Genomic DNA, 12,420 nt, shown 5'->3' with positions numbered 1-12,420 from the left:
CTTCCATTCTCCGAAAGCCCCTAAAGAAAAAAAGCCCGCCCACCCACCTACACGAAAAGACACTCCTGCCAATGTAGGGCATAAACATGGGTTCAAGCCATAAAGGAGAAGGCTGCAGCTGGGGGTTGGTTTAGAGCGCCGTGTCGGATGCGGGGTCCTGCTGCGCCCCCTGGCGAGAGTAGAACTCGTCGGTCATGCTCTGCGGAATGCGCTTCAGCATCTCTTTCGGAAAGATGCGCAGCAGTTTCCAGCCCAGGTCCAACGATTCAAACACTGTGCGGTTCTCGTAAGGACCTGGGGACCACGAAGGAGCGTGAGAACCTCTGGCCCAGAAGGAGAGGACTAGGCAGTCACGGTCACGCCCCCCGCCGCGCCCCACCTTGAGTGATGAAATTCTTCTCAAACTTCTGCAGGAACTCCAGGTAGAGCAGGTCCTCGGAGGTGAGCGCCTCCTCCCCCACCACCGCTTTCATGGCCTGCACGTCCTTCCCGATGGCGTAGCAGGCGTACTATGGAAGGGCAGCAGCGGACAGCGTGGGCTCACCACCTCTGTCGGCTGAGCTCCCCTTGCTGGAAACCAGCTTTGCCTGGACAGGAACTTCTTGTCCAGGTGTGGCTCAGAACTTGAGCTTCTAAATCGGGGTTACCTTCATCCACTGCCCCTCTCCTTACCAGCTGGTTGGAGACATCTCCGTGGTCCTTTCTGGTCATGCCCTCGCCTATGGCCGACTTCATCAGTCGCGAGAGGGATGGGAGCACATTGATGGGTGGGTAGACCTGGGAGCACAAGGGAGTGGCAGGCAGATAACAGGACAGACGGAAGTTCTCCTTCCTTCCGTACACCTGTTCCTCCACTCCCTTCTCAGGACACTCAGGGCCACATGGATTCTAGGCCTCTGTTACCAGGTGGGAGAGACAGGCTTGTCTATATAGGGGAATCCCTGCAGGAAGGAAGCCGGAGCTAGGGGTAATGCGGTGAAATTAGTCAATAAAACACTCTTCTTAAAAACATTTGATTATCAGCACAAACAAGTTGAAGCTTAATAGCATCTGTGTGTATATGTGTGCAGGTGTGTGTATATGTGTGTGTAATGTGTGTATGAGCATGTCCATGTTTTGAGACAGGGTCTCTTCTGGGCTCAAACTTGCTTTGTAACTGAAGATAACTTTGAACTTCTGATCTTCCTGCCTCCACCTCCTAGCGCTAGGATCACAGGCTGTGTCGTTGCTTAGCTTATGCAATGCTGGGATTGGAACCCAGGGCTTCCTACATGCTAAGGCAGGCTCTTAAGAAATTGAGCTACACTCCCAGCCCTGATAACCTCTATTTAGTGTCATCAAAGCAAATAACTATAGCAGAAAGAGAAATGCTTTGTATTGGGTGCCTTCTATATGCTTCATAATGCTGGTGTATCCACACACCCCTCAGTACATTGGTGTGATACATAAAGAAGGGTCCAGAGAATTAGGATCATATTCTCAAGGTCAAGGGGGCTAGCTTGAGGCTAGCTGTGAAGCACAGGCTCCTCCCACCACCCCACCCCCACCACACCCCTGCTCCCCGTACCTAGCTCCAGAAGCTGTAACATTGGGCTGGCCTCTCCTCCTTCTTGTACAGGAGCGATACAGGACTTTTCAATGTCTTGGTGGCAAGGGAGGGAAGGGGGTGGATATTTGGAGGGAACAGTACCTGCCGGTTATGTAGCTGTCGGTCCACATAAATCTGCCCCTCTGTGATGAAGCCAGTCAAGTCTGGGATGGGGTGGGTGATATCTGCAAGCAAATGCCTTGTCCTCAGTGGATGGGGACTGGGTGGGCTGTCGTCTACTGGGACATGGGAGTTCTGCTTTAATCCTAGGGGTGATGGGGTGGCTGGTGGAAAGGGAGGGAGGACTCTGGGGGGGGGTGGGGGGGGCTACCATCATTAGGCATGGTGAGAATGGGGATCTGTGTGATGGAGCCGCCCCGGCCCTCCACACGGCCAGCTCGCTCATAGATGGTGGCCAAGTCTGTGTACATATATCCAGGAAAGCCACGGCGTCCTGGCACCTCCTCCCGGGCAGCTGAGACCTGCAGTATCCACAACAATGGGTATGTCAGGAGAGGAAAGACTAGATTCAGGAAGGGAGATTAGGAGGTTGGTCTGGGGCAGGGGTGGGGGGTGAGGGGGTGGGAGAAGAGGAATAGCCAGCCTGTGACTGAGCCCTGTGACTCACTGAGCAGGCCCAGATAAAAGAACTCTTGTTCATCGGGGTGGATGTGAGGCCGAGAGAGACAGGGAGGAGGTGGTTTGAATCTCACACCTTTAGCCAGCATACCTCCCGCAAGGCCTCCGCATAGGAGCTCATGTCAGTCAATATGACCAGCACGTGTTTCTCACACTGGTAGGCAAGGAACTCAGCTGTGGTCAGTGCCAGACGTGGGGTGATGATCCGCTCAATCCTGGAAGCCAAGCAAGGCAGTGTTCAGGGAGCCTGGACACCCAGGCCTGGGTCCCATGATGCCCCAGAACTGAGTGTAAGGTCAGTTGGTCAAGACAATGGCTCTCAAGAGTGGACATTTTCTGACAATACTGATGTTCCCTTTCCCACTGTCCAGGATGACCCCCCTCCCCCCCAAAAAAAACCCCCAAATGTCCCTTCCCTACTAGAAGTTCTCCTGAGCATGCTTCCTTTAGCTGGGCACTTTCAGTTCTGAGGCTCCGGGCCTGTGAATCTCTCCTTAGCAATGCCGTCTCAGCCTTCAGAGTTCTATGACTTTCTTTTTTTGTTTTTTTTGTTTTTTGTTTTTTGTTTTTTTTGGTTTTTCGAGACATGGTTTCTCTGTATAGCTCTGGCTGTCCTGGAGCTCATTTTGTAGACCAGGCTGGCCTCGAACTCAGAAATTCGCCTGCCTCTGCCTCCCGAGTGCTGGGATTAAAGGCGTGCGCCACCACGCCTGGCTTATGACTTTCTTAATATGCAGGATATTTATTAGGTTTTTAATTTCATATGTGAATCCCAGATTTAAACCTCCATCTTCAAAACTTTCAAAATAGAACATTTCTTAAACAAATGCCACAAACAGTGGTATTTCCTTATGGAGGTGACTCAGGCATGGGGTTCCCTGTCTGGAATAGCTGTGTGGTACATGGATGAGGAAAGCGAAGGGGCAGGTGGGGTCCTGGTCTGCCTCCCTAGCATGCCCCAGGCTGCAATTTCCATATTTGCACAACCAAGAGTTCTTCTCAAAACTCTGGCCCATGGCTGTAGTTCTGAGATGTCCTGAACCCCCAGTATCAGGTCTAGAAAAAAGGCAGACCCCAAAGACAGTCCCAACATAGAAGCACTCACGTAGGGTCATTGGCCAAATTCAGGAAGAGACAGACATTTCCCATGGTTCCATTCTGCTCGAAATCTGACTTGAAGAACCTGGCTGTCTCCATGTTCACCTAGACATATAGCCAGGAGAGCTATAGGCCCAGGCCATATGGCCAAGGGCAAGGCTTAGTCATAAAGGGCAGCCAGCTTTTCTCAGCAAATCTTGGAGTCTGACCAGCTTAACAGTCACAGGTGAATAGTCACTGATGTGGCCCTAGGGCTCAAGAAGAACTCATCAGGTCCCAACACCACAAATATCAGCCTTTTTATACCCAGCTTCTTCCTCTCCTTCCCATGGCTAGTTACTTCCCAACACAGCTTGTCAGCCTCCCGTTGCGCCCAAGGTACCCCCTTCCAGAAGCTATTTTGTCTCCGTAGGCCCCCTGGGCTCCTTCTCTGAGTCAAGTATGGCCCATCTTATAGCTACAATGACCCTTGGGATGCCTCAAGGGTCACCCTGTCCTGGTCACTGAGTCCTTCCCTGCCCATTTGGTCAGGCTGTGGTCTCTGTCTCCAAACTGGCTGAACTTTAAGGGGCTTCTTAGGATGCAGGACTGGGTGTCTGTCCCTCATCAGAAGAGGCTATGCTAGAGCCAAGGCAGGAAAGGCTAGAACCAAGGCAGGAAAGGCTGTTTCTCTCAGCTTTCTGAACTTGCCTCCAGCTTTCCTTACCCCCATGGCTGCAAAGACAATGGCGAAGTTGTCTTCATGATAATCCAGCACAGCCTTGGATTTCTTCACCAGCCCGGCTTGGCGGCAGATCTGGGCTGCAATCTGAGACAGGATGGGCCAGGAGGGAGACTATCAGGGCCAGAGCTCCGTGTCTGGCCTGTTGAGCGTCTCGGAGGAGGATGGACTGATAGAGACTTTGGATGGGGAGGGTCCAAGCCCAGAAGAGTAAGGAATTGCCCTGAATCCTGCAGTCTTTCCTAAGGTTGGGGATGGTCTGGTCTTGTGGCTCCTAAGGAGCTGAAGGCACTTGTGACAAGGAGCAGGGCTGAGTCCCAAAGGACAATAGTCGTGGTGTGCATTTAGGCAGTTTAGCTGAGGATAGCTGAGCCTTTCAGTGCATGCTCCTCCGGAGGCCTGCTGGAACTATGTGAGACTAAACTGTGTGGCCACGTGAGCCCTCTGTTCCAAACCAAGATGTATTGGGATAGGAGACTCTTAAAAGAGAGAGAGCATCATCAGGAATGGTGAGGAAGGGATATCTGGAAACCTTGTCATACCAGTGGCTCTGAGAGAACCTCATGGCTCATGAGGTTCTGAGCCGTGGAACCTGGTGGCGGTAGCCAGGCTAACACTACCAGTACAGGGACTGCCTAGGACAGGCTGTGGCTCAGCTAAGCAGGCTTTTTACATTGGAGTCTGCTTGGGCTCTCTGAAACCAGTGACATTCCACCTACTAGAGACAGCGTGCAGCCCTTCCCTGAGACTGTGTGTTGAGAGTGTCTGTTATGCAACCCTGACCTTGAGTGGCCAAGAAGCACCAGCAGGGTAAGTACTGGTGATGCCTACGCTCTACTTGGCACAGAAGTTTTTGGTGCTCGCCTAGAAGCCCAGGCCTCTGATTGTCCCTGGTCCTTGGTTATACATCCCTTACCTCATTGTGGGGGAGCCCAGCCGCAGAGAAGATGGGAATCTTCTGGCCACGGGCGATGCTGTTCATGACATCAATGGGGGAGATTCCCGTCTGGATCATCTCCTCAGGGTAGATTCGGTCATGGGGATTGATTGGCTGGCCTGGGAGAGTGATCGTGGAGCCAGGTTAAGGCTCCAGCCCATTCCTGTACCACCAACCCTCATGGTCTCTGTTCGCCAACCAGCCTGTTTAACAGCAGCTTCTGTAACAATGGAACTGTGCTCCGTGTGCACAGTGTCACCCAGGCACAAGCATGACACCCATTTCTCTTGTTCATATTAGATGCATTTTAAAAATGAAACTTCCTTTCATTTGTTTTGAATAGTGCCAGGGGCAGTTTCAAGTTTAATCAGCCATTCATCCATGCTATCATAGATAGCATTGTCCTAGCACCTTAGAAAAAGTGAGGCTCTTAGCTAGACAGCCCTCTTCAACTCCTAGGCACCTGAGTGGTGTTCAGAGAACCAGAGGGTAGTTCAAAGACGAGGTGTGAACAGATGTGTGTTTTACCACTAGCTTGGTGTGTGGCCTGGTCAAAGGAGAGGGTTCCATAGGTCCCCATTACTCTCTCAGAAAACCAATGGGCTGAGGGTGGGGGAGTCAGGAAGGTTTCCTCGAGAATAGCTGGGGTCCTGGGAAGGGCTCTGTCTCTGCTGTGCCCACTCCCCATCGTCCCAGCTCCTGGGAGAGAGCTTATGAAACTGAAGACCACAGAGAATAATAGCCAGAGGCACTGTACAATGACAGAATGGAGTGCCAGGGGCAGTTTGGGGGTTCTATGGTGGATCTGAGGACAGAGGGGCCTTTGCTGATCTGCCTGTTTATCTGATCAGCCATGGGGTTAGCACCGCTTGGCCTGGATCTGTGGGTCGCAGAAAGGATGGCTTAGATCGGACAGTTGCTGGTGTTGTGTCCTCCAAGCCATGAGCAGCCTCTGCTCTCTTACCGTTGATGTCCAGAAACTCCTCTGCCATGACAGCAGGTCCTTTGTCAATGGGTTTGCCAGAGCCATTGAAAATCCGACCTGGGAGGCACAAGGGATGCAGGAGGATGTTAGTGTCCCAGCATCTGCAAGGCCACCAGCTCCCCATACCCCTGCAGAGTCTCATTACCCTGGTCCCACCTCCTCAGCTCCCAGCTACTACAGACAAGGCATTTTGGAGTCATCCCATCCACTGGCCCAGGTTGGTCACTTATCAGAGAATCATACTGAAGTAAGGAAGTGCTTAGCCATCCCTTTCAACCTGCACCTGTAATGACTTAGCCTCACCATTTCATTGTAGAGCATGGTCTATGTGCTGGGCCCTGCACTAGGGATGGGGACAAAGAGAGAGAGAGAGAGAGAGAGAGAGAGAGAGAGAGAGAGAGAGAGAGAGAGAGAGAGAACGAATAACTTCTGGCCTCAGAGAGCACATAGGAAACACACAAGTACAGACAAGTGAAGGGCTTTGCTAGAGAAGCCCGGAAGACCAAGGTGCACACACCCTGCTTCCCCACTCTCACCCAGCATGTCCTCTGACACAGGAGTCCGCAGGATGTCCCCTGTGAATTCACATGTGGTCTTCTGGGAATCAATCCCTGAAGTCCCTTCAAACACCTGTGAGTTAGGCATCATTGCTGAGTGGCTTGTCTGGAAAGAATGGGGCTTCCCACTGAAGGCCCACGGTGTGCAGCTCTGAGCAGGGTGCTCTCTGGGACATAGGTCCTTCTTCCCTCCAAGGCTTGTAAGATAGCATGGGAACTGTGAGTTCGTTCTTAGAATTGGTACACTCACCTGAACAATGGCCTTGCTCCCAGCCACTTCAAGCACTTGGCCACTCCTCTGAGTACCATCAGGGAGGGTAAAGTTGACAATCTCAGCGTACTGGGCAAACTGTCAGGGAGAAGAGCCACCCAAGGTGAAGCCATGTCACCTCCCTGTTTCTCCTCCTTCTGATCTTAAACTACTGTCTGTTTTCTTGTGCCCTGATGTGGAGAAGGGGATCTCATTGGGGGGGGGGCACACTGGAGTGACCTGGGACTTTAATCAGGAGTATGTGTTAGAGCCAACGTTCTTTCCTTGGTGCAAGTTTGTGGCAGGTGTCTAATTACCTACATGATTATTGTAGCTGCAGTTGGCCTCTGGTGGCTCCTGAAAAGAAAGAGAATAGGGAGGGAGAAGGAGGGAGAGGAAGAAGGAGAGGAGGAAGAAGGAAAGGAAGAAGGAGAGGAAGAAGGGGGAGGGGAGAGGGGGAGGGGAGGGGGAGGGGAACAGGCAAGGTAGAGGGCTCAGCCACTAAAGTGGTTGCTTACAGCAACATCATAGATGAGAACACACTGAGGGACTACAGGGATGTGGGACGTGAGATGGCTGGGTCCTTCCACAGACCCTGCTGGGAGTCAGGTCACTGCACCCTTCAGAGCAAGCACTCCTGCCTCACACCAATATTTATCTGTATATTTACTGTGGCACTGAGGATAGCATCCAAGGTGGTGAGCTTGCTAAGCTCTCACACTGCTCCTGACACACTTGCTGCCAATATTTATCCTTACATGCATATACCCTTTGGACACACAGTTCTCTTTGTAGCTCTATCTTAGAGCAAAGAGAGAATCAGCACAAAAGGATGTGTGGTTCATGAAGCATTTGTAGCAGCAGCAGAACCTGAAAACAGAGTGGGATTGCTCACCAAGTCCATATTAGCTTTTTTTTCTTTTCTTTTTCTTTTCCTGACAAATGTGACTTAGAGAAGTCTTTGTCTTGGTTCATGGTCTGAGAGGATACAGCTCCCCATGGTGGGAAAGGCTTGGGCAGAACTTGAGGTGGCGGGTCCCAAGGAGAGATGAGTTCTGGTGCTCAGCTTCTGTTCCCCTTCCCCTTTTTATTCAGCCCGGGACCCCACCTTAGGGGATGTTGCCACTCACATTCTGGGCAAGTCTTCCATTCTTAATTAAACTGCTCTGGAAAAGCTCTTACACACATGCCCAAATGGCACGTCTCCTAGGTGATCCTAAAATCTAGTTGACATTGAAGGTTAAGCCCCACAAATATCAGTATACCAAGAAACCCAGCCTGCTGGGTCACCGTCCAACAGAGGTACAGGTGTCTCTCCACACCTGCATTGTTCACCTGTATATGAGCACAGACTTCAGGTTTCACAGGGCTGGAGACAACAGATCAGGCGATTAACAGTCTTTCCTTTGTTTCTCGGGGTACAAGGAGCATGCTTTATTTTTGCTATTAAAATATAATAACATTTGGTGACATGTTTTAGTGCCGGAAGTTATCGTCGTCGTCGTGGCTGTCATAACGGGTCTGGGGAGAGGTGGATAGACTAGTAACCAGGGTGGAGCCACTCTACCAAGGTTTCCCTTCTTAGATTTTTGGCGATGACTGTCACCGAAGGCCGTTTTGTTTGTCCTTTTCTCCTGCGGTGTTGCTCTAGGAGTGTCCCTTCCCAACCCTAATTGCTCCGAAGTAGTAATCTCAACCACAAGAGGGCGACCAAGAGCAGAGAGACAGAAGAAATGAGTGCTACAGCAAAAGTTCCACTCTTTCCTCCTCTGCTCCCTTCCGTGTGAGCCGAGGGTCTTATCAGAAACCACCCTTGTCCCCAGTGTTTGTTCTCTCACTGGAGAGATCGGACTGTCTGCCTAAAGAGGAAAAATTCAACAGAGAATACCAACTCGGGTCTAAAAGAAACCAGGCAATAAACTGGCTTAACAAAATCAGACAGAGAGAGAACTGCAGCTCAGGATTCAGTGCTTGCCTGGCGTGCATAAGGCCCTGGGTTTGATCTCTAGCCCGTGGGTCATGTGGGGAAGAGGGAGAGACCAAGAGACAAAGGAGGGCCAGCCTGGGTAAAACCGGATTCCCAGGGCCAACACTCGCCCCGGCCCCCACCTCCCCAGCTCTGGGCCCTGTGTTCTTATGTTTTTTACAGCCTCCCACAGACAAGAAGAAACTTTGCAGGCTATTCGAGGAGCAACAGAATTAAAAAGAATTAAGACAAGGTCCCTGGATGAACAGCTTAAAAGAAATCCTGAATATAGCCTAGGAGCCAGGAGAGAGACTGAAGCATCTTACCTTGACCTGGTCCAGCACCACCAGAGGCCCATTGACGCTGCACACTGTCCTATAGGCTGGGGGAGGGGAGGGGTGTGTGAGGGTCTCACCCTTGAGTCCCACTCTGCTCTACCTCCAAGAGAATATACATGTGCACACACATTCATGCACACACACACATTTACACACAGAGAAAAGTACATATGAGCTCATGCACGTGTGTGTGTGTGTGTGTGTGTGTGCGCGCGCGCGCACACACACACACACACAGAGAGAGAGAGAGAGAGAGAGAGAGAGAGAGAGAGAATCATTCTCTGTCTCCTGCCTTCTGTGCACCCCCACTCCTCCTCAGCTTGGGCCATCAGGGTCATTAGCTGTGACAGCACCAGCCACCATTGCTGTAAGGGTCAAGCCCCTGCCACAGACCCCCCACTGTCTCGACACCTGCAGGATGCTGGAGGAGGGCATGGGGGCAGAGGCCTCCTCAGAGTCCTGCCCAGGCCTGCTGTGTTCCCTACCCCATGTGCTTCCCCTCTGGCCTCAACCCCCACCTCTCCTACTCCCTCTTCCCAACTCCACTCAAATGTTCCAAAAGGTTCTGGGCCACAGCTGTGGCCTCCTCCTGGACCCTTCCCCAGGCCCCCGCTGCCCTCCCTTCACCCTGCACTGATGAGCTCTGTGGGATGAGGGGCGCTGTAGCCCTCTGTTTCCTCCGCCAAGCCCTGACCACATCCCACAAGCTCTCTGGGTATCCTGTGGGGGAGGGAAGGGTGTTACCAGGAAGAAGAGTACACACATACACAACAGACAGACAGACAGACAGACACTCACACACCACAGTGAGAAGAGAGCTCAGCTCCCAGGGTAAGATCCATGGACTGTCATCCAGGAAACCTACCTTTTGGTCCTGCTGACACTAGCTCAGGGACTCTGAGGAAGCCATGATCCCTTGTTTGTGGTAAGGGAGTGCCATAGCTAGTCTCTCTCAGGGATTCTGGGGTGCACCAGTAACACACTAGAGACAAGTAATTTAGCCAGACCAGATGAATGGGGTGCTGGGAAGAAAGTGGGTCACTCATTGACCACAGAGTTAGGGGAGGTGGGCACATGGACCTGGGCCTGGGCCTGGGCCTGGGAAAAGCCTGGTTTAGAGTCACTGGCACACTTGTGGGAGATCTGGGAAAAGGCCTACCCTGTGCTCCCCACCAGCCCACACTGGCCCCAGAAGAAGCCCGTGTCTGTGCTCTCCGCAGTCATTTAAGCTGCATTATGTGTGCAGCAGAAGGAACAGATGTGCAAGGCTGTTCTTCTGCTAATCTTTGTAAGGTCCTTCCCAGGGTAAGAACTATGTAAAACGCAAGGCTGAGCTCAGGCGGCCAGTGCAGGACACCCCATTCCCTTCCTTTACCTTTATCAGAGGCAGCATCCAGAAGCCCCTCCCGGAGTGGAGGGCCTGCTCCCTCTCCTGCATTTTTCCCTCACCAGCCTTATCACCCATGACCAATGGCTCCCCCTCAGCCTCCCGCTGCACCAGGAGGACAGCTACATAGGTCATCAGACGCATTCCCCTGGAGTCTCCTTCTCTTCTTCCACCTCTAGCTTCCTTGGAAGAAACCCTCAATGTCCCCACTGAAGGGCTTCTTACAGGCCAGCCCTGGCCCTGCTCCCTCCTCTCATTCCCTGTTTCCTGTTTCTGTCCTCTTTCTCCTCCCTTTCTTTCTTGAAGCATGTCTGTTTTAGCTGCTGAATGCCATCCAAGTGCCACCAATCAAGGAAAATAACCGCTCATTCAAATGGAGCATCACCGGAAGGGACAGAGTGAGCATGGCATTATGAAACTATAAGAAACTACAGGGATGCTAAGATGGGAAGATCAGGAAAGTTGAGTGAGGTGAAGAACAGGGTGAGTGGAACTCATGGAGGCCAAGATGGGCAGGCGAGGTGTGAAACCAGGAGGTAAAAGAGATGAAGGGTCAGTGAGATGGACTTGAGCCAGATTGGGTGCTCAGGGAAGAAACACTCTCAGGTAGGTAGGGGATGCCCTCAAGGTTAGGGGCGTTTTCCAAGCAGTCCCAGGGAGCTGTGGGAAGTGCCCATGGCAGAATTGAAAGAAGCCCTGGGTTTTTTTTTGTTTTTGTTTTGTTTTTTTTTTAGCTCCTCAGTTCCTTGAGGGACAGAGAGGCTTAGAGAAGATTCATGACTCCCCTAGACTGGCTTCCAGTTTGGGAAGAGCTGTCAGGGATGTCCTCTGCTGTGTTCAGCACAAGGCAGACACCAGGCCGGGCATAGAGCTGATTGAGTTCTGGTTCTAGGAGCTCAGTATTCCCATGGGTCCCACATCAGAACCAGCAGGCATCTCCACCTTGGTCCCAAGCCAGATGGGAATCCCGAGGTCCAGCACAGGGGCCACGTCTGAGCTCCTGCCTGCCTCTGAGGACCACAGAGGAAAAGACGAGAGGACAAATATGTATAGTTTGGGGGGGGCTAGCTGGAGGGCCTCGTGGCATATGTTCTGATGAAATTATACTCACTGAAAATGGTACAGAGCGGAGCTGGCAAGACCAACAGAGGCAGGACCATGAGCAGCACCCAAGCAAGCCTGAGGAGAGCTGGCATTTTGCTAGATCCAGAGTGTTGGGGGAACACAGCAGTGAGCCAAGGGTCAAGAGACTGCAGGGTGTGCAGGTCAGAGTATCTTGTCTCAGGAAGGAAGAGAGCCACAAAGCCTAAAGGAATCAGTTCTAGTCTCACAATCCTGGGAGACAGGCCTTTCTGCTCTCTTCTCTTACAGTCTGCTCCCCAACTTCAAGACTGCACAGTCTGCCCTGGGAAATCTCTATTAACCCTGAGGTCCAGCAGTTCTACCTGGAGAGAGGGTACCTGCAAATGGAGGTTAGGGATTAGAGGCTGGGCACCCTGCTTGATATAAAGGAGGAAGGGGAGTGGTGGTGGGGCAATGAGGGACCTGCCTGACCCTCTGGGTAGGGAGATCATAGTTTTGCTCAGTCCAGACCACATGGTGACCCCTGTGAAGTCTCTGAGTCATCTCAGCACACCTGGCTCTAGACAGGGATGGCAGAGTGACTGGAGGAAGACCCAGCTCTCTGTAGCATGGAGGCCTCACTGTAGAAAGATACTCAAGTACCAGATTTTATTCAACAGAGACTGCAAGCCCTTCAGGCCTTTCCCTTGCCTACCTCCCACAGCGATGCTATCCAACCCCTTCCCCCGCTGAAAATCCCTGGAACCACAGACGGGCACCTTGAGGGATTGTAGACTCTAACATGAGACTAGATCTTTTCTCAGAGCCATCTGGTTTTATTGGTTCTCTCTGTGTGTCTGTGTGTGTGTGTGTGTGTGTGTGTGTGTGTGTG

General features: G+C 52.0%; 1 protein-coding gene across 2 annotated transcripts in view; it reads right to left on the bottom strand.

Moving 5' to 3' along the window:
* Atp6v1b1 (ATPase H+ transporting V1 subunit B1) overlaps window positions 1-12,420 on the bottom strand; it is a 16,121-nt gene continuing 3,701 nt past the window's right edge. The window contains exons 2-15 of one of the 2 annotated variants that reach the window (XM_029478296.1): window positions 9,068-9,123; window positions 7,097-7,132; window positions 6,776-6,874; window positions 6,505-6,598; window positions 5,948-6,025; window positions 4,963-5,102; window positions 4,032-4,133; window positions 3,333-3,430; window positions 2,319-2,442; window positions 1,920-2,070; window positions 1,691-1,773; window positions 673-777; window positions 380-509; window positions 64-294 (exon numbers count right to left, since the gene is read on the bottom strand). In XM_029478296.1, coding sequence (XP_029334156.1) covers window positions 131-294; window positions 380-509; window positions 673-777; window positions 1,691-1,773; window positions 1,920-2,070; window positions 2,319-2,442; window positions 3,333-3,430; window positions 4,032-4,133; window positions 4,963-5,102; window positions 5,948-6,025; window positions 6,505-6,598; window positions 6,776-6,874; window positions 7,097-7,132; window positions 9,068-9,123 — 1,460 coding nt within the window. In that variant the 3' untranslated portion in view covers window positions 64-130. Of the gene's footprint in view, window positions 295-379; window positions 510-672; window positions 778-1,690; window positions 1,774-1,919; window positions 2,071-2,318; window positions 2,443-3,332; window positions 3,431-4,031; window positions 4,134-4,962; window positions 5,103-5,947; window positions 6,026-6,504; window positions 6,599-6,775; window positions 6,875-7,096; window positions 7,133-9,067; window positions 9,124-12,420 lie in introns of both variants that reach the window. The other variant, XM_021165374.2, reaches the window with a different exon arrangement.

This window comes from Mus caroli, chromosome 6 (genome assembly GCF_900094665.2).
Source record: "Mus caroli chromosome 6, CAROLI_EIJ_v1.1, whole genome shotgun sequence".
Lineage (NCBI taxonomy): Eukaryota > Metazoa > Chordata > Mammalia > Rodentia > Muridae > Mus > Mus caroli.
This window is presented reverse-complemented; position numbering and strand designations above follow the sequence as displayed.